Source organism: Apis florea, unplaced genomic scaffold, assembly GCF_048593485.1.
Source record: "Apis florea isolate Af1SG1 unplaced genomic scaffold, ASM4859348v1 contig_3078_pilon, whole genome shotgun sequence".
Lineage (NCBI taxonomy): Eukaryota > Metazoa > Arthropoda > Insecta > Hymenoptera > Apidae > Apis > Apis florea.
In genome coordinates this window covers 1275313-1297433 of record NW_028256702.1, presented here as the reverse complement: position 1 = coordinate 1297433, position 22121 = coordinate 1275313, and the positions used below count along the sequence as shown (strand labels likewise).

At 16.7% G+C, this 22121-nt stretch overlaps 1 protein-coding gene and 1 long non-coding RNA gene across 3 annotated transcripts in view; one reads left to right on the top strand and one right to left on the bottom strand.

The window, feature by feature from the left end:
• Window positions 1-17753, bottom strand: part of LOC100863307 (unconventional myosin-Ie) — a 43487-nt gene extending 25734 nt beyond the window's left edge. For both annotated transcript variants that reach the window (XM_031918815.2, XM_086908499.1), the window contains exons 1-9: window positions 17473-17753; window positions 7869-7994; window positions 5808-5897; window positions 5601-5695; window positions 4899-5076; window positions 4538-4700; window positions 2945-3052; window positions 1925-2053; window positions 788-984 (exon numbers count right to left, since the gene is read on the bottom strand). In XM_031918815.2, coding sequence (XP_031774675.2) covers window positions 788-984; window positions 1925-2053; window positions 2945-3052; window positions 4538-4700; window positions 4899-5076; window positions 5601-5695; window positions 5808-5897; window positions 7869-7994 — 1086 coding nt within the window. In that variant the 5' untranslated portion in view covers window positions 17473-17753. The remainder of the gene's footprint in view (window positions 1-787; window positions 985-1924; window positions 2054-2944; window positions 3053-4537; window positions 4701-4898; window positions 5077-5600; window positions 5696-5807; window positions 5898-7868; window positions 7995-17472) is intronic.
• Window positions 17754-19551: 1798 nt separating this feature from the next.
• Window positions 19552-22121, top strand: part of LOC147657563 (uncharacterized) — a 51189-nt gene continuing 48619 nt past the window's right edge. Inside the window, exons 1-2 of the long non-coding RNA XR_015292199.1 lie at window positions 19552-19758; window positions 20962-21034. This is a non-coding gene — a long non-coding RNA (uncharacterized LOC147657563). The remainder of the gene's footprint in view (window positions 19759-20961; window positions 21035-22121) is intronic.

Below are 22121 nucleotides of genomic sequence, written 5' to 3'. Positions count from 1 at the left end.
TTTAATCCTTAATTTTGTTTTTATTATTTGTTTTAGTTTTTAGAATTGATCTTTCAAAGATATTTCACAAATATATTATAATTTTAATCTTATTCTTATATTTTTTTAAATATATATAATTTTAATAAAAATTTTCATATTTTACATATTTTATAATTTAATATAAAATTATTATATATAATTTAAATAAGTTGATATTAATATATATTTATATATATACTAATATCTATTTATATATAATTTATAATTTAATATTATTATATTTTATATTTTCTTTTTCTATTTCTCTTAACAGTTATTATAATTCAATTATAAAACAATTATTATAATTTGATTTATGACATATTATATAAATAGATAAGAATCTATTATTTCTATTAAAAAAGAATTTTTATAAATAATATAAAAATCTAATTTGTACTTCATAAAATAAAGAATTCTAAATTATAATGCTGTAAACATTTTTTACTTTTTTAATACAATTAATAAAAATTATTACGATTATCAATTGTCAATAATTTATTATGAATATCAATATTTTAAATGTTGTATTTTTAAGTTATTTTAAGTGAAATAATTATAACGAAAAATAGTTTTGATGTAAAAATAAATTATAATTAGAAAAAAACATAATAATATTAATTTAAACTACTTAAACAATTAATATAATTATTAAGTATTAACAGAAGATTGAAAATTTATTATGTAAAATTTATTATATAAAATTTAATGTTTAATTTAACTAAATATTTAATTAATCGTTAGAAATATATATATATATACTTACTTTAACTAAATAATCAAAAAGTCTAGCATAGATATCCTTTGCCAATGCATCTCGAGTATAGAGGGCTTGTTCTACATTTAATGTAACATCAACGCTTTCAGATTGACTTCCCCATTTAGATTCAAATTCACGTGATATTAATTTTTGTGCTAATTGTTTTACTGAAATCTCAAGTAAATAAGCTGGAAAATCAAGACCTGAAATAAAAATGATAAATATCTAATAATAAATGATAAATATTGTCATTATAATCTAATAAAATATAATATTCAATTAAACAATTAATCCATTATTATTATGAGTCCAAAGAGTTTAAGAATTATTCAAGTCAAAAAATTAAAAAAATAATAAGATAAAAATAAAAAATTGTTATCAGATTTTTTTAAATTATTAACAATAAAAATTATCAAAAATATATAAAAATATCTGAAATGTAATAATAGATGCTAAAAAATTTCCCTCTATGAATAAATATAAAAAATGAATAGCTCAAATAGTTGAAAATAATTTAATTGTATAGAATATGTTGCGTTTAAGAGCTCTTAAAATTTTAATATATCAATAGTGAAATATTTCGTAATATTTGATATAAATAATATGCATTATAGTAATAATTATACATAATATATTAACAAATTATATTATATATAAATAATTGTATAATATATATTATACAATTATAGTAATAAATATCATATAAAACTCACTATACAAAGTAGAAGCATACAATTTTTTAACATAGTAATTTAAATTTTTAGAATTTTATAATATTGATAATAATTTTAAAAAAAAGAAAAATAAAAAATTATTATATAAAATTTTCATAATTACAATTTTAAAAAATACAATTATATCAATACAATTATATTATTAAATTATGTTAATATTAAATCCTAATGAGTTAAATATTAAATATTAAAAAATATATATTTACATTAATAAATAATAAATAATAAATATATAATGTCATGCAATAACTTTTATCACATATTTTTTACGGATTAGAAAATAACTAATTTCTCAATCATAATACAATTAATATATATTTTTGCAATATTAAAATAATAATAATTTATAATATTTACATACATTTGTTTTTTTCTATATCACAATGAATTATAAATTTTTAATACGTACACTGTTCATTAGCTATTTGTGAATAATTTCCATTCTCAACAAATTTAATGTTTCCTATATGAAGTACTCCAGCAACAAGCCTGAAAATATCAGTTATTTCGGAATTGCTAATTCCCATTACATTGAGACCTGAAACACATTTATAAAAATATAAATAATAATAACAATAAATATAAATTAGTAATATAATTAGTAAATAATAATTACTGAATCTCACAAGTCTTGAGAACATAACACTATCATTAATTTAAAAAAAAATATAATAAATGTAATACAGTTAAATTTGTCAATCAACAATTATTATTAACAAATTAAATAGTACTGTATACAAATTAAAATTTGTAAAATTTGTTCTTAAAAAATAATGTTCATAATCATGTTGTGTTTAATATTATATTAATATAAATAATTAATAATAAATTATTTATAATAATTAATATAAGAACCAAGAGACAAAATGGAGAATAAAAAAACAAAAAAATATAGAAAAAATTTTAAATTCGCAATTTTCAATATATTACACATATTTGTTTCTTATTTTGCTTCTATTTCTTAAATAAAGATTATTTAAAAAATATTAAAGATAAGACATTTCATTCTGAATAGACTGAAGAAAATTTTTTTTTTTTACATAAAAGATCTTTTGTATTTTTCATCTCATTTAAAAGAGCTTTTTAGGAATAGAAAATATTGAGAGCATAAAGGACATAAAAAAAATCATAAAAATCATCAATATATAAATAAACAAAAAATTTATAAATGATTTATTATATGATAATAATTAATATCATACATCGATTCATTATTAAAATTATTTATTATTTAAAATTTTTTCGCAAAAATTAAATAAATTGATGAAATAAATACAATTAATCTATAAGAAACTTTCTATCGTAAAAATCTTAATCGTTTTATTATCTTTTTATAAATTATTTTTTCATTATTTTATTAATATGTTATATTTATTTTAATACAATTAATACTTCTCGATATTTAATTATTATACAAAAAAATTGTTACCTTTTAACGTTGCTTGGAAGGCACTGGCATCGTTTATGTCATCAATTCTGTGACCTTGACCGTAATTGAGATATTGGTAATAATTAATATCCGTTAATCCAAATTCAGCTGAAAAATAAAAAATTATATGTATATTATATGAAAAATGCATTTAATATGTCTATATTTTAAAAATACAAAATAATTTTTATTATAATTCATGAAAGATATAGTTTTTACATTATATTTATATTTGTATGTATTAATTTTTTAATTATTCTTAATAATTGTTTTAATATAATAAAAAATTGTGAAAAAAAATTTATATTATCTATTAAAATATTTATATGAAATAAATCAATTTTTCGAAGTCAAAATCTTTTCAAAATATTATAAAATATTAACAAATTTAGAACTTAATAATTTTATTTATATAATTTTAAATTTAACAAGAAAAATTAATATATAAAATGCATCATATAACAAATTAAATCATATCTCATTTATAATTAATAAACAATGTTAGATAAAAACTTTCAAAAACTTTCTCATGTGAAAGTTTGCACTTTTCTACAAGGTTGCTTACATATATATTTATATAATTGTAAAATTTAAAAGAAAAAAACATTTGCTTTACATTCTCTTATTAAATTCTTTTCTATGTATAAAATGTGAAATAATTAAAAAGTGAATAATTTATGAATAACTTATAAAATATTTCAATAAATGTTTTTATTATTTTAATTATTATTTTAAATAATTATTTTTATTATATAATTATATTATTATTATGTATTTTTTTTTTCATCTTCTATAAGATATTCGAAATTTATTTTTATTTATATAATGTATTTAAAAATTTAATCATTTAATAATAATAATTTATTATTAACTTGAAAACTGTAAAATGTGACATATCACAAAAAATGAAAAAAAAAAAGAGAATTTATAATATAAGAAATGCATATTATTATAATCAATATTAGAGATAATATATGAAATATTAAAACTTTGAAATCTTCGAAACTCAAAATTTTGATATTTTGAATGCTGAAACTTTTTATCATTCTTTATGATTCATTTCTAGAAATCCAAATAAAAAATAATATATAAATAATTTATAAGAATGTTATAACAAATATGAATTTATTTTTATTTAAGTTATTAATAACTCAATTAAATTAGATTTTTTTTATGATAATTTTTTATGGTATAATTTTACTAATCTGTTCAAAGAAAAAATAAAAAAATACAAAATACAAAAATAAAAAATACAAAAAAAATACAAAATATACAAAAATATTTTTTAAAGAAATTTTCTCTGATATCTATTTCTATACAAAGAAAAAAAACAAAAAAAAAAATAAACATTTTAAATTTAATTAGATTTAACATTTTAAAAGTATTGTAAATTTGAATCCATTTCTAATCAATATTTTACACAAATTGAAAATATTAAAATTTATTTTAAGAAAGCAAAACAAAGAAATATAAATGATATGAACAATAATTTTTCTAAATTTATTTGAAAATTATAATTAATTATAAATTATGTATATAAAATAGTGAACAAATATTTATGCAATAAATAAAAAAGAAAAAATTCTTATTTACATTTCATTTGTTGATTTGCTCCTATTGCAAGCTGATAAAACACATGAAAATTTCTTTCATCCAAATTATGACAAGTGACTCTCGATTTTTCTAACAAGAAGTTCGAAATTTTTCCCCCATTGGGTTGGCCACCAGGACCAAATTGCATTTGTACATATTTTCCCTGAAATAAAAAATATATTTCACAGATATTTGCTTATTTATTTTATTAAAGTATTTTCTATTATTTCTATTTTCATTTATGTTAATAAAATAAAATTAAAAGCTAAAAATTAAAATAAAGATATAAATAAGATAAATAAGATAAATATATCAAAAATATTTACAAGCAGTAAAATAAAAGTATTGTAAATTTACATACAAATCTGCTACTGTTATTGTTCCGTATAGTTTTTGCATTGCCAAAAGCTTCTAAAAGAGGATTAGATTCCAAAATGATATTTTTTATTTTTTGCACTTTTGTACCACCACCACTGATCTTAGCTATATATGACATAATATATTTTACTGAAACTGTCTTACCAGCGCCAGATTCCCCACTGTAAAACATAAATAAATAAAATAATTAAATTAATTTTCTGTTGATTAAATTAAAAAAATTTATTATATTTTAGATATTAAAAAAATTATTAATATAACATATTAATAATAATAGATATTAAATAAGTATTTGTTTTATATACATAAAAAAATATTACTAAATATTTTTATTTTTCTATTATGTTTTATTCTTTATTTTATTAGCCTGGATTACTTTGCATTATAAATCATTGTTCTATTTGTATTATATTATTTTAAATTTTACAGATACATAAAGTTATTTTATTTTCCACGATTTTATAAAGATTATATAAAATTAAAATTGATTTTTGTATAATAATAACAAAAAATTTTTTATAATTTTTTAAACATTTTATTAGAAAATTATAATTCATATTAAACACAATATATCTAATTCTAAATTCTAATTAAAAAATAGAAATTGTAAATTAAAAAATATACAATGTATATAAACGATATCATGAAAAATATAAATTTTATATGAATTATAAAATTATTTTACCTAATAATAACACATTGACTTTCCTTATCAATTAACATATTTCTATACATATTGTCTGTTAATCCATAAATATGAGGTGGATTTTCATATGGTACCTGAAATAGAAGGCAACAATTAATTTAATTGTATATAAATATTGGAAATAAATATCATGTAAAAATAAAATTTATAATTTAAAAAATAAATAATTTATTTATTATTACTTACTGCTCCTTGATAAATTTCTATCTCTTTTTCACCAAAATATGGCATTTGTTTGAAAGGATTAATTGATACTAATACAGGACCAATACTTGTCTAATAATTATTAAGGAAATTATTTTAATTTGTATCACAAAATTAAAATTTAGAAATAAGAAATAAAATTTGTTTCAATCATCTATATCAAAATTAAAATAATAATTAGTAATGAAAAAGTTTTCATTTAAAATTAATATTACAAAAATATTTTCACCCTAACTTCTAATTTCGAACTGTTGATATATTTTTACTATATCTACATTTCAAAATCTTTATCAATGAATATATGTAGTTAATAATATATTCGATTGATTCGACGAATTGTTTAGAAAAATTCTTTTTTTAAAAATAATAATTAAGTGTAATGAAAACAGAAATGAAATATACTATCATAAAATTCATATTATGAAAGTTTTTTATTTATATTACTAAAAATTTTTATTATTACTAAATTCAAAATATTATTAATATAAAATTTAATAATTATTAACAATAACTATTTATTATAAAGGTGGAATGAAACATAGAGAAAATATTTTTTTTTATTATTGATTGCATATTAAAAATTATAAACAATATTAATTAATATTAAAGAATATGTTTATATGAATAAATATGAATAATAGAATAGAATAAAAAAATCATTATTCTATATATATATATAGAATTTAATTTTATAGAATACAAAAGCTAATATTTCTTTCAATGATATTACAAAATTGCAAAATCTTAAGTATTATGTACTATTTAATTTAAGCATTCAAGTATTATTTGATTAATTTTTTTACATAAAATTTTATGTGTGTCAAAAGAACGTATATCAATATCAATATCAATACGTAATATCAATATCAATATCAATGCTATTATTTTCATTATCACAATTATCGCAATACATATTTGTTCACTTGGTATGTACAATCGATAACAGTTATTAATATTCTTTTTACTTAATAGTTATTAATATCTTAGATACAAACGAACTATATAATGTCGCTATGATTGTATATCTTTCTTTGTTTTTTTGAAAATAACAAAAATATAATTGCGCAGCAAAAATCGCTTGTCAATATTAACAATTATATAATATATTATATAATATCTATATTAACGCTTCAATAGTTAACTTCAAAGATTATATAAATATTGAAAATGACGTCACAACATCAACGTTGTAACGTTCTCCATACAAAGTGTGACAAAAATTCATAAAATTTTTTTTGTTTTCTATATTAAAAAACTTATAACAATTCTGACCAATATTTTCTTTAGTATAATAGCATTCTTTATCATTAGTTTAAATGCGACTGTATCTACAATCATATCAATTATAGTGTATAAGTACAATTGATGTTTTCTAATCCTTACTTCTAATCCTCATAAATGAATCAAAATTTCTCATAATTTTTGAAAGAGTAAAAATTTAAAATTAAATTATAAAAAAATATTTTGAAGATCATAATGACAATTAAAAGATTTCATTGATAAAATATCTCATTTAGAATATAATAATTAGAAAAAAATGCTTAAAACTGTTATTATATATAAAAAAATGATCTTAAAATTTGATCTGATGGTATAACTGTAGAAAAGTATAGAAGAATAGTCAATGGAAAAAAACTGTTATAGCATTTTCAATATGGGAAAACAAAGAACATTTTAAATATTGTGTTCACATCTTGTATTGTTTTGCATAAAATAAATCTTATAAATAACATCCTTTTTTTATATGCATACAACATTGGTAATTATTATGACTTGAAAAATTAATTGATATTCTTAATTGATCTTTCTTTGTTTTCTTATAGAACTGAAATTGATACTCATTCGATTGATATAAAATTATTGAATATTGATAAGTAAAGAATATTGATTTTTTTTATATAAGTAAAATTGGAAAACGTCATATTTTATAATTTTCAAAAATAATAAAAAGTTAATATTTAATAATAATTATTAATATTTAAAATTAATATAATTAATATAATTTAATTAAAATAATTGCTATTAAAGATTATCTAAGGATACAAATATGTAATCATCCATATATCTTTTTTGAAGATTTTCAGTAATAGCATCTTCGGTAATTTTCGGGAGCAAAACCATATCATCCACTCCTGAAACCTTAACATTTTGACTTTGCCAATGATACATCTGAAACAAAAATATTTTACTATATTAGTTATTTATTTTTAAATTTTATTTGTTTTTCAAATTTAATATTGATAAAATTGAATATTATAAAAACATTCTACTGATATTAATGAAAAGTCACACATTTGATAAAAAAGAAAGATTCAATAATAATCATTGTATCACACTCGCTTTAAAAAATCAGACAAAAATAATTTCTTCTATTTTTTAAAGATTGTTAATGTTTTAATAATATAATAATAAAGATATATGAAAATTTGTTTAAACACAATATCAATATAAAATATTTTATAATTACAAAATCAATATGTAGTATTACTGTAAAAAATTCATTTTGATCAGATAGTGAAATAATTAATAATAATGAAATAATATCAATAAAATTTTTTTATTTTTAATTTTTTACTTTTAAATAAAATCAATAGAAAGAAAAAAATTATTATTGTTCGGTAATTAATTTTAAAAAATTAAAAGAGAATTAAAAATAAAATGATTTTATTGTTACATTAGTATTGTCTCATATATATATATATATATTTTTTAAATAACTTTGATTCTTAATTTTTTAATTCTTTTTCTTTCACTTATTATTTTCTTTTTTTTTTTTCTATCTCTTTAGAAATACACAAATAGACAAATAGAAATAGTTTCATATTATGGTTATATTATTTATATTTAATGATAATGATAATATTTGGAAATATCTTGATGTGGAGAAAATTTTTTCAAAAAATACAAATCAGAATAAATATGTGAAACTGTATATAAACTATATATGAAATTAATTATTAAATTGACTACGTTATCAACGGTATAATAGTTGTGAAAAAATAACATATTAAAATCTTATTCAATTTTTCTAAACAGATAGAAAAAAATAAATTATGTCACTGTTGTTTGAGTTATCGATTCAGTGATTCGAATATTAAGGACAAATGTGGAAGACAAGTGATATAGCACAGTGTTGTTGCTTGTGACAGGTGCAACCTTATATATGTTAAAGGTTTCTTCACAATTGAAAGTATGTATTTTATCTAAAAATGTTACATGTAATATGAATTGAATAGAATCACTATTACTAAATGAATGAAAACTATTTTTTTGAATGTTAATAAACTAATATAATTTAAATATAGTTAAAACAAATATTTTCAAGTCTATATTTATGACATATCGTATCATATCATCATTAAATATCATCGTTATATCGCATTACAGCATTACATCATATATTAAAATATAATAGATGATTAATAGAATTAATAGAATTTCGTTTATATGAATAAAAGTATAAAAATATATGAGTATATATATGTTTATGAATACTATTCAGTTTTAGATTAATCATCATCTTACAGAAGAGCCCGAAAGTAGTTGAGAATAATTTACGAACATTTTATAAATAAATAACTTTTTTTTTAAACATAAAATGTTTATTAAAAATTACTTCTTAATAAAAATAATAATAATAAATTATTTTATATTAAAAAAATAATAAATATCAAAATTAACGAAAAAAGTTCATAATGATAAAGAAAATTGATTTTTATTTGAAATCATCAGTTAATATAAAATAGCAGAACTAAAAATATAATAATATAAATTAACAAAAAACGATTAAAGAAATGATTATTAACATGTCCATTATTTAATAATAAAAAGTAAAAGGAATACTAATGAATTTTTATTTTTAGAATTATTTGATTGATTTAAATTGTCTTGTTCCTCAAATAAAATTCTATAACATAATAATAATAATTAATAATGAAATCGATTTATAATTTGTTGATTCTTTGTTTATTACATCAAAGAATTTATATGATATTCAATTAATAAATTAATTTAGACAAAAAATATTGCATTTTTTTCCATTTTCTAATTTCTATATTATAGAAAATTAATGTGATTAATATATCATAAAACTTACATTTCTTATTTTGATACGAATATGCAATAACGATAAATATACGATAACGATAAATATATTATATATATAATATCATATTACAATAATACATCATAACATATACTATATGAAATTCAAATGATATATAATAAATATAAACTTAAAAGATGGATTAAAGAGATCCAAACTCGCTATAGATTAGACTTAAAATATTTCAAATTTGTCAAAATCTTTAAAGAAATAGTTTTTTAATCAAATCACCTGTTATTTTAGACATTGAGATATGATTGTAGAAACAGTAAATATCAAATTCAATTTAATAAAATTGAATAAAATTAAATTTAATAAAGAACTATTGCTACAACATAAATTTGTACAATAAAGATGTACAATAAAGAAAATTTATTATTTATTTATATTATATAAAAATAAATGTAATAAAAATACTGTATGTAATAAAAAATACTGATATAATCATAAATATATGATAAGTAAAATTTATTATAATATATTTATATATATAATAATGATAGATATATGTATATTATAAAATATTATAAATAAATGTTAAGTTCATCCTTATATTTTCTATATAATTTGATACAAAATTTAATATAATCTTATATAACATACTTTCTCTTTGTGTATGCATTAATTGAATATTTACATATATTTCAGTTATAAGAAGTTAATACTAAGATTATAATATGATTGTTTTTTCAGATTTCAAAATAAATAAAAACATTCTAATAAAATATGTATGAATTATAATGTCGCATGTTCTATCTAATTATCTTAGATTTTGACGTTATTTTAAAAAAATGACATTGTTGGAAAATTTGAAAAATAAATTAATATTAAAAAATATTATACATATTATTAAATATTTTTAGGATTATATGTATAATAAAATAATAAAATGTATGTATATATAAAGCATAGAGAACATTTGAATTTATTATCTATTTTTATAATATTATAAAAATTGAAAGCTTTATTGAAGAGAATTTATTAAATTAAAACAATTACTATAACTATAACAATATAATTATAACATAAACTATAGAATTAATAATCATTTAATCATTTAATAATAACAAAGACAAAAATTCTTTTGCAAAAATAATTTTTATAAAAATTGGTTGAAACAATTTTTTTTTAATTCTTAAATAATTTCAAATTAAAAATGAAGATTTAAATCCTTATATTTTCATAAGATTTCAATTTAGTATGGAATATAAATTCTCTTATAATATAAATTGCGTTACTCTCATGTAATTCTTTATATTAAGGAAAATTTAGAAAATATAGAAATATTTATTAAAAATATAGAAACTCTGCTTAATAAAATAATACAAGATGATATATTCTAATAGTAATTAGATTAATTTTAGCTAGTTTTTACTTTAAGTTATTCTATACATATAAAAAAAAATTTTACTTCTTATTTTAAAATAAAATAAAATACACATTATTATTTAAAAAAAAAACTACTTATTTAGTTCTAACTTTTTGCGTTCTCGATTTTATATAGATAGAATATATCTCTCATGTTATAGAAATATTTTCTATTATTAGATGTTTCAATCATGATAATATTTTATAATTTTTATCACAAATTTTTCATGATATTGAGGAAAAATAAAAATAAAATTGAAATAAAATTTTAATTAAATCTAATTGCGAAACATTGAAAATTATAACACAAAATTCAATCGTGACAAACTTTTCATTTTTATGATGATAATATCATGATAAAAATAACGCATCATTATAATAAGAATGTAATGTTATAAAATCCAGTACAATGAGAGTATTTTATACGATGACAAACAATATTTACAAATAATATCATAATTAAAGGTACAATTTATTGTTATACGAAACGCATTTTCATTGTACTAAGACAATTGCATAGTTTTTAGCTTCATATAAATTCAATAAGAAACAATGAAAATGCGTTTCGTATAACAATAAATTGTACTTTTAATTATGATATTATTTGTAAATATTGGAATATTATTTGTCATCGTATAGAAAAGAAAGAAATATATATTTAATCTTAAATTTTAAAAAAATCAATTTTATGTTTCAAAAGATTTTTACTGAATCAGAAAATATAAAATTATCTATGAAATCTATTATTTTAATTAAAAAAAAAAAATATTAATAGAATTTGAATTTGCGATCTTTCGTCAAAAAATAATTAAATCCTTATAGTTAGAGCCCTCTTAGTTTCTTGTCATTATTCGTTCCTTAATAGACATGAGACTTATATGTATGTTAGTGTTCACACATTTTAAATGGAATAAAAGATGAATGGCAAGAAATCATTCAATCTTCGAAATGACCTTCCTTTCTAACCTATATTTGCTGATGGCAATAATTTTTAACTGATCACTGGTAAGATCGAAAGCTTAATCATTAAATATTCTATGTGTACTTTACATATTGAAAAAGATATTTAATTTAATATAGAAATTAAATTTTTTTAAGTTTTATGATTTTCTTTTTTTTATAATATTGATAATAAGAATCATATAAATATATTATATATACAAACAGAATTTCTTATTTAGTTAGTTTATTTTTAATAAATTCTAAATAATAAAAAATAATTAAAATCTATTCTAATTTTGTTACTTTAATTATATAATTATATAATTAATTTGTTGCTTAATTTTTACTATTTAATTATAATTCTTTTTAATTTATTTTTTTTAATAAATTATATAAAAAACTTAATTCTTATTTTAATAATATATCATATCAAACCATAAAATCACTGAGAAAGCTATTTTATTCTTATCATATTCTTTTTTAAACTTAAAAATTTGATATTTCTTTGGTGATTGTTTAATACAATCTTTTTCACAATGAAGAAGAATCTTATGTATTAATTATATATTTCTTCTCTTAAATTCAAAATTCAGATACATCTCTTTATTTATATTAATTCCCCTTTATTTATATTAATTATATTAATATTTTCCTCTTTATTTATAATTCTAATATAAATATAAATTTTAAAACAGAAGACAAAATAATCCAAAATAGTTTATGGAAAAATTAATGGAAAAAACAATCTATATAAAATATAATAAATATAATAAAATAAAAAGAATTATATTAAACTATTTATAATTTAAATTAATTAATATTCAATCTTTAGGAAATTATATAATAGTTAAAATTAATCTGTATATGCCTTAAAAATAAACATTAATTGATTAAAGTTATTGATAATGATCACTTTGAATCATTCAATTGTATGTCATAGGAACACTTATTTGCTAAGAGCTAATGAAACTAAAGAATAGGAAGCCATTGCTGTGTTACATCAAAATAAGAACATATATTGATTCTAGAGAAGAATTGATTCTAAATTATATTAAAAGTTTATCTTTGTTTTTTTTATTGAATATATCATTATATTAGTAAATATATATCATTTTATAAAAAAATATCGATTATCTTATAACAAATTATAATCTCAATAAAAATTAGAATTACTTTATTATTTTAGAAATAAATTTTATTTTTCATAATTTATTATTATATTTCGCGATTTTTCGCGAAAATTTTTAAATTGTAATTGCATATTCATTTAAAGTTTTTTCTTAATAATATAGACAAAAGTAAGGGGTCATATTTTTTTTAAAATTTTTATTTACAAATGACTTGTTTATATAACAGTTTATATTTTTACCTACAAAATTGACCTATTTATATAACAAATAGATATGACAAAATGATAGTATAAATTCAATAATTTATATATTTGTGTACTGAATTCGAATTTAAACGTAAAAACTATTTATCATGTTAAATTTACAATATAAAATACAATGAATATAAAATATCAATTTTAATTATTTCAAAAAAAGTAATTTTTTTTAATATTCTGTCAACTCCATCGTATTTTTTGAATTGTCGAATTTGATTTGTCGAATCATTATAGATTCTTTTTTGTCGATATATATTACTTTGTATATTATTTATGATGATAGAAAAAAATGTTAGAAAAAAACATTATTTTAAAAAAGACATTGATCTTGAATCTTTTTAAAATTTTTATATGCAATTAGATTATTCGTATAAAGTTTATTTTTACAGTAGCATTATAAATCAAAAAAGTTTTAATTTGTTTCAACTTCATATTTCATTATTATATATTATACTATTCTTTTTTATATAAATAACATAATTTTATAACATAATTTACATAATCTTTCATAATTAACAATTACAATTTTTTAAACAAAATTAATCGCAATAACAAAATGATAAATTTATGTACAAATATGGAATTTATAATTTATTCTATAATAAGTGATTGATATTCAAGCTATAATAAATGTTTATTAGTTAAAATTCAAACAATTGTAGATTTCTGGAAATATATCGAGAATTAAAAAATCATTTATTTTTAATAAAATAATAAATTTTATAATAAAAAAAGAAATATTAATAAACAATATCAATAATTAAATTGAAATTGATAGGTATTATTTTAAATACTTTGCCTAATCTCGTTTCATTATTCTCAAATTATTTTTTTATTTCGTATTTAAGGTTATGTAAAAAAGATAATATAGAAAATCATTAGATTTCATTTTGATTTCAATTATTACATCATAATGATAAAAATATTTAATCTTTTCAAAAGAAAATATCAATACTTGAAATCCTAACATTTTAACATAAATATATTTGTTAATATATAACTCTAAATAAATAATTTTTTCTCATAATATTTTTTTCAACAAAAACAAGGCGTTGTTTATCTTACATATCAAAAGACACAAAAATAAGTTAAATTTCAAAATATCTAAAATTTAAATAAATTTTCTAAACATTTAAGAAGCTAATTTTTTTTATTTGTAAAAAAATAATATAATGTGCAGTACATGTAATAAAGTAATGGTGACAATTATTTCTTTCAAGGTATATATTCTTCGTCGGATTTATTGAGTTCAAGGTAGCGAAATGTTTCAACATAAATTATACCGTACTAAATACGGATGTCCGATTATTCAATATTATAATTGTTGTCAATATTATGATTTGTCAACATTTAACAAATCATATCATATATTAATTATTGTCATAATTTATCTTTATTTAACATATTTTCAAGTATTTTATTATAAAATTATTAATTATTTTAATGTTTAATCAGAATAATAATAATAATAATAATACTAATTTTAATATTATAATTTTAAAAATCTAATACAAGATTTATTTATAATAGGAACTGAACTTAAAAATTGAATTATGACTATTTATTTATTAAATATATATATATATCAAAATTTTTTGCTATTTATTTTAAAATACATATATCTTAATAATTTTCATTAAAATTTATTTTTATTTAAAATATATAAATATATTTAATATGTATATTTTATTAATATGATATACAATATTTAATTTTATATGTCAACATATATAGATTTTAAATAAATAAATTTTAATAATATATATAAAATAGATGGACTTTCTTTAATTAAATGAAATTCAACGATTTGTATTATTTATATCAATTAAAATCCTTATTATAAAAAATTTAGAATTTTTTTATCATTAACAAAATTATTTAATATATTTAATTTTAATTGTCATATGTAATATAATTTTTCATACATTAAACCACAATAACAATAAAAACAATATTATAACTTTTTTAATTTTTACATTATTTTTTTACATTAAATATAAAATAAATTTTGTTTTTTGTAAATGTTTTTAAAAATATATAATTTAAAAATTCAAATTTAATAAACAAAAAATTATCTTTATCAAAATATATCATACATTTATTTTCATAATCGTTTTATCAAAATGTATATTTATGATATATATAATATACAAATATATACTATATCATAAATATATATATCATAATTCGTATTCATTTATATCAATTTATCAAAATATATATTATAAAATCTATAATATATATTTATTATTTTACAACTATTATTTAAGACTTCAATGCTATAATAGAAATAGTAATCAAAAAGTGATTTTAACTCTAATAATTTTGTTAATATAAATATATTTAGTATTTTATATTATTATATATTTACTATTATTATTATTACTAAAACATAAATTTACTATCTTATAGTTATTTATAAAATAAAGCAAATTTAAATTAATTTAAATTAATTCCTAGTGAGTAATATAATTTTAAATCAAAATCTAATTTCAATGAAATTAAAATTCTAGTATTTCTCTAAAAAATAAATAGAAGTTAATGAATAAATTAACTCTATATTTGATACACATATATGATCTTATATATTTTGTATATTTCTAAGAAGGTTATTTTTATTGAAGTAAACTATTATGTTATATATCAATATATATTTTCTACATATAAAATAATAATAAAACAAAATATTAATCGTGCTATAACAAAACATTAATTTTGAAGAATTTTGTGAAATTTTATTTTAATATAAATAGCTTTAAATCAAAAATCTTTATAAAAGATAATACTTTGCTTTCATTAATGTATTAATTTATTATTTTATTGATTCATTTAAAAATATAGTATTCAAAAGTATAATAACCATTTGTATTTTCAATAAAGAATATATGTAAAATATATACATATTCTATTCATGTTTTTATATAATACTTTTATTATTAATTTATTAAAAATTTTGTAAATAAGATATAATAATATATATAAAAACTATATAAGATAAATATTTGAAATAATTTAAATTAAAAATTTTGATATGAAAGAATATATTATGTGTATAATCTTATCAAAATATTTTATCTTATCATGATAAATATAAATAAATATAGATAACCATTTTCTAATAATTGATAAAAATAATTAACTAACAAATAAAATGTATTGAAAATTTTCTTATATTTATAACTTTCTAGTATTTCTCCAAAATGAAATTCAAACTTTCAAATCCTAAATTTAGAATAAATAAAGAGATATCACAATTTCATAGATATCAAGATGTCAAAATAGATATCAAAATATTGTTTATTATTGTTGCAATATACGCTCCTTGATATTTTCTATTATAAATTTTTATGTAATATATATAAATAAAAAGTAAAATTGGTTCAATAGTTGGTACAAATAATAATTTGGAATATCGAGTTACATATACTGTATTATAAGTTAAATTAATTAAATTTTCAAAATTTGTGCTTATTAAGTGCATTTAATTTTATTTTATATTAAAACAAAAATGATTATTAGAAATAATATATATTTTATATTTATTATAGTAATATTTTCCGTTAATATCTTAAATAAATAATAACTTTTAAAAAAATATTCTTATTAATAATATTTTATTAGTAATTAATTATTAATAATTTCTATATATAGTTTTAAATTAAAAAAAATCATGTTATATTTATATTTATTTCATATATGTAAAAATACACAAATTATTAAAATGAAATAAATAATTTATTTGATTATTGTATATATTGTATATAATACGTATTGTATATAATTTGTTTGATAAATAATTTATTTCATATCGATATACAAAAACTAAACGGTTTTTCGATACTTACCACGTCTTGATAATGTAATACGTCTTAATAAACACCTGATTGTTTCTCAATAATAATTATTTATATGTATGACAAAAAGTAATGAAAGAATCATTTATACACATATAATAGCTAATATCACTAATATCACGTTATATCAATACACATAAATAACATAATATATTATCACTAATCGATTTTAACATTTGAAGTTTATAAATCAAGAAACGAACTCCATTGTATCACTGTTCGACAAATACTAACCGGTGAGTCAGTGCGTCTGTCGCAGAAACTGCTATGATAGCGTGATACGTCAGACTTACTCAGAACATGCTCTTCGCTTGTAATCATTCAAGAATGTTGAATTGTCTCATTATGTACTTTACAAATTGTATTTTCAATTTATATATCCCGTTTACTTAAAGATTTATTCTATGTTGTATGAAACGAGATTTAATAAAAAAAATCCAATAGTAACTTTATTATATATACTTAAATTTTTATATTATAAATGATATATATAATTATAGATTATAAATATATACAATACTCATATAAATACATTTTCATACTTTGTGTTTATTATTATTTTCATTATAGTTTTAATAATATAATGGAACATAAAGAAAATGTATGTTGTTCAGAGAGAAAGTTATAATATGAACTATATATATACATACATATATTTTAAATATGTATATATGTATAAATATGTTGTATTCGAAAGAATCAAAATGAACGAAAATTGAAAATTTGTTTTAACAGTAAAAATGTAAATATCTAAAATGAGAGTCTATAATCAATATTATTTCTAACGGTGTAGTACCGGTAAAGTCAGTAACAGGTGGCACTTTTACGCGCTGCTGCACTTAACGCGCTAAAAACGATACTGTAATTCTAAAAGATATTTTTCACCTACAAAGTAAAGTACATTGCTTTATACACACACATACACACACATATATGTTATTTTGTTATATTAGTTCTTTATAATTTCTCTAACATTTTTAATATAACAAAAATATTAATAATTAGAAATAGATTAGAAATATTCTTAAAATGATGAAATATTGAAATATTGAAATATTAAAAAAATCCCATATGAAAATTTTATATGTCATTATAGTTTTTTTAAACACTCATTTATTGTGAACCATATAATTATATAAAAATAATATATTCTTTTGTGTTTAATTTTTTTTAATTTGAAAATTGATTGATATCTTAATATATAAGTATAATAATATATATATATATTTCAAAAACATTCGAGTTTTTTTCGAAATCACCAATGAGCGTCAATGACCGTTAAAAAATATAACCACAACACGTTCTGGCATGCGTGCTCGGTTCTTTTATGGTTAGTCTTTAAAGCAAATTTTAACCTAGATACATATCTCTCATCAGTTAGCATGTAATTGAGTTAAAAGTTGTTAGTTATTCTACTTGTTAGCATTGTTGTTGAAATATCCTATAGATTGGATTAATTTAAAATGTACTTTATGTAATAGGCATAATTATTTAATAATTACACAGAACTTCGTTTTGACTAAAGTATGCATCTCTAACTTATATCTATTTATATCTATTCTTCTTTAATCGTGTCATCTCTAATCTGTTCTTCTTAAATCATGTCAATCAAACATATTCTTAGATATTTTTTTAAAGAATTTATAAATTGATTTCTATGATACAATTACAATTCTATGATACAATTTTTATATTTATTGCTATATATGTAATTATTACTTTATTATATATGAATTTATAGTACGATTTTTATTATAAATGATTAGTGATTTTTTGAAATAATCTATTTTATTTTATAATTTATTATTATATAATTTTTTTATTTATTTTTCAGTTTTTTTTAATTTAATATTTGTCTTAAAAAATTTATTTTTTCATCATGTTTTAGTATTTTTTAATTTTACATCAACTTTTGTTTTACATTATATTTTTATTAAATTTAATCAATTCTTATTTTAAACGTTTCAATTTTTTAATATAAAATATATTTTTAATTAGAATATTTTTGTAAAACTTTAATGTATAGAAATCTATATTATACTTCAATTTTCGCGCGGTTAAAATAACTAGGAAATTGCTCCAGCCAATCAGAAAATCGCTAAAGAATTCCAACAAAGCGAATCAGCACACATCATACTGCGCATGTCATCAATCTACAGTTGAAAATCATGATATGTAAATGTTTTGTTTCACTAGTAAATGTGCATAATTATATAAAATTTTTATTAGTGGCATATACATATTACAATTATTAAGTTTAATTATAAATTATATAAGGTTTGTTTGATTAATATTTATAATATTTATATTATAATCACTATTATATTTATTATAATGTTTTTATGGTAAATTAATGTTTGATTTTTCGATTGTTTGATTTTTTTTTGCTTTAAAAATATAATAGTTTTTGTATACATTACAATTAAAAAATAATTTAACATTCATGCAAATATGGATTTTATTTATTTTAATAGAAACATAGTTTTTATAAATTTCTTTTGTCTTTTTATTCATATAAAGAAGTAATGAGATCATTATAATCGATTTACATGTATATGTTTTACATATATTTTTATATACATCTTTTATAAATGTGTTCTAATATCCACTTATGTTTTTTCTTTTTTGTAAGATTTAAAACATTTTATATTCCCTCTAATTATCTTAAAAGATTTGATTTTTTTTTTTCGAAGATAAGTAGCTGATTGTTGAAATTATTATAATTACAATAATTATTATAATTTATTTTAATTTATATTATTTTAGGCGGGAAAAAAGATTTTCAATATGAACGCTGATGTTTCAGTTCACATATGAAGAAAAGATAAAGTTTAAAATTTTATATCAAAAAAAATATTTTTACATTTTCTTTTTATTGAATTACTAATTATATATATATAACTATATAGTTATAGTACATATATAGTTTTTACATAATTTATAATTATTAAATTGATTATTGAAAATATCAAAATAAAAGTAAAGTAAAAGAAATTTTAAAATAATTTATGATTTGCTGTTTCTTATAAATTTTCTATAATTTGCAAAAATTTTCAAATATTTCTAATACGTTACACAAATATTTCTCTATATTTTTTAAATAATAGTTTTAATTAAATTTAATTACAATAAACATACGTGAAATCAAAATCAGTGCTTGTTTGTTGATTATACAATACACATTTATTACTTTTTTATCTTTATTTTTTTATTTTAAATATTTTAAATATTCGTTTTCGAATATATAATAAAATCGATGCTTAAAATATAAAATAATTATTCATCGAAGTAATTATTGAAAAAATAATTATCATTTTTTCTATCTAAATTTTTATTCCTCTATTAGAAAATAAAGACATTAGAAAATTCCAATTTTTAAAGTTTAAATTTTTATTTAACTTTTATTATTATTATATCTTATTAAAATTTCAATTTTCATTATCACATTTATAAATTATAATGTTTCATTCTTTGTTACAGATATTTCTCAGCCTTCATGATTTTTGACGTCAATGACAAGACTGATGACAAGCAAAATTCTTCGCATCTAATAGTAAGTCATATGCATCTTAATTTCTTTGGTCACTTGAACATATCGTAAAATGAAAAATTCAAATCGACTAATTATATATGTATAATTTTAGATAATATAATGACCGCGAATATTTATTATCTTTTTCTCTATTTTATTTGTTAGTTTAGTTAGTTTAGCTAAATTTTCTTACATCGTGCTTCTAAGTATTAATATTTTTCCAAATAACATGTGATAATATAATTAAAATTATATATTTACTTGAATATATTTAAATGAATATTTGTAAATGTCAAATATTTATAATTAATATTAAATAATATAATAAATTAAATAATATAAATTATATTATATTAATATATATAATAATATAATAATAAATATTATATAATAAAATAAATAAAATAATTTATTATTATATTATTTATTATTTATTTGAATATTCATATATAATTTACGATTTAGTTGCTTGATTTTCAAAATAGTAAAAATATAGTTTTATTTTTTTTATATAAAAATATATTAAATAGTATATGCAAAAAAATATTTCATGATAGATTTTGAAATCAAAATACAATCAACATATAAATTTTAAGTTATTTTACATTTTTAAAAATATGTTTTGATGGAGGAAATCTTTAAAAAAAGCTTTGATTTGCTTGAAGTAATTCAATTAATTAATTCAAAATTAATTTCATTAATATTTAATTTTGAGTAAATTACTTCATTGAATTATATATATATTTTAATCATTTTTTTAATGGATATATTCTATTTAAATTAATAATTTTTTCTATAAAATATTAAAATTTCAACAGTTTATTATATATAAAAAAAAATAAAATAAAATAGAATAGTAAAATTATATAAAATCAATAGTTCAGATACAAATATTTATATTAATTCATTTTTTAACATAGGATTTCTTTCATGTCCATTGCCAAGATCTCTTGTCTAAGTGCTAGTTGAGTAGGATAAAATAAAAGCGATGGACATGATTATAAATTATATGTGATATATATATAAATAATTATAAATTAGCATAATTTATATTTATTTAAAATTGAATTTATTCTTTTTATTGTATTATTATATTATTATTCTCTAT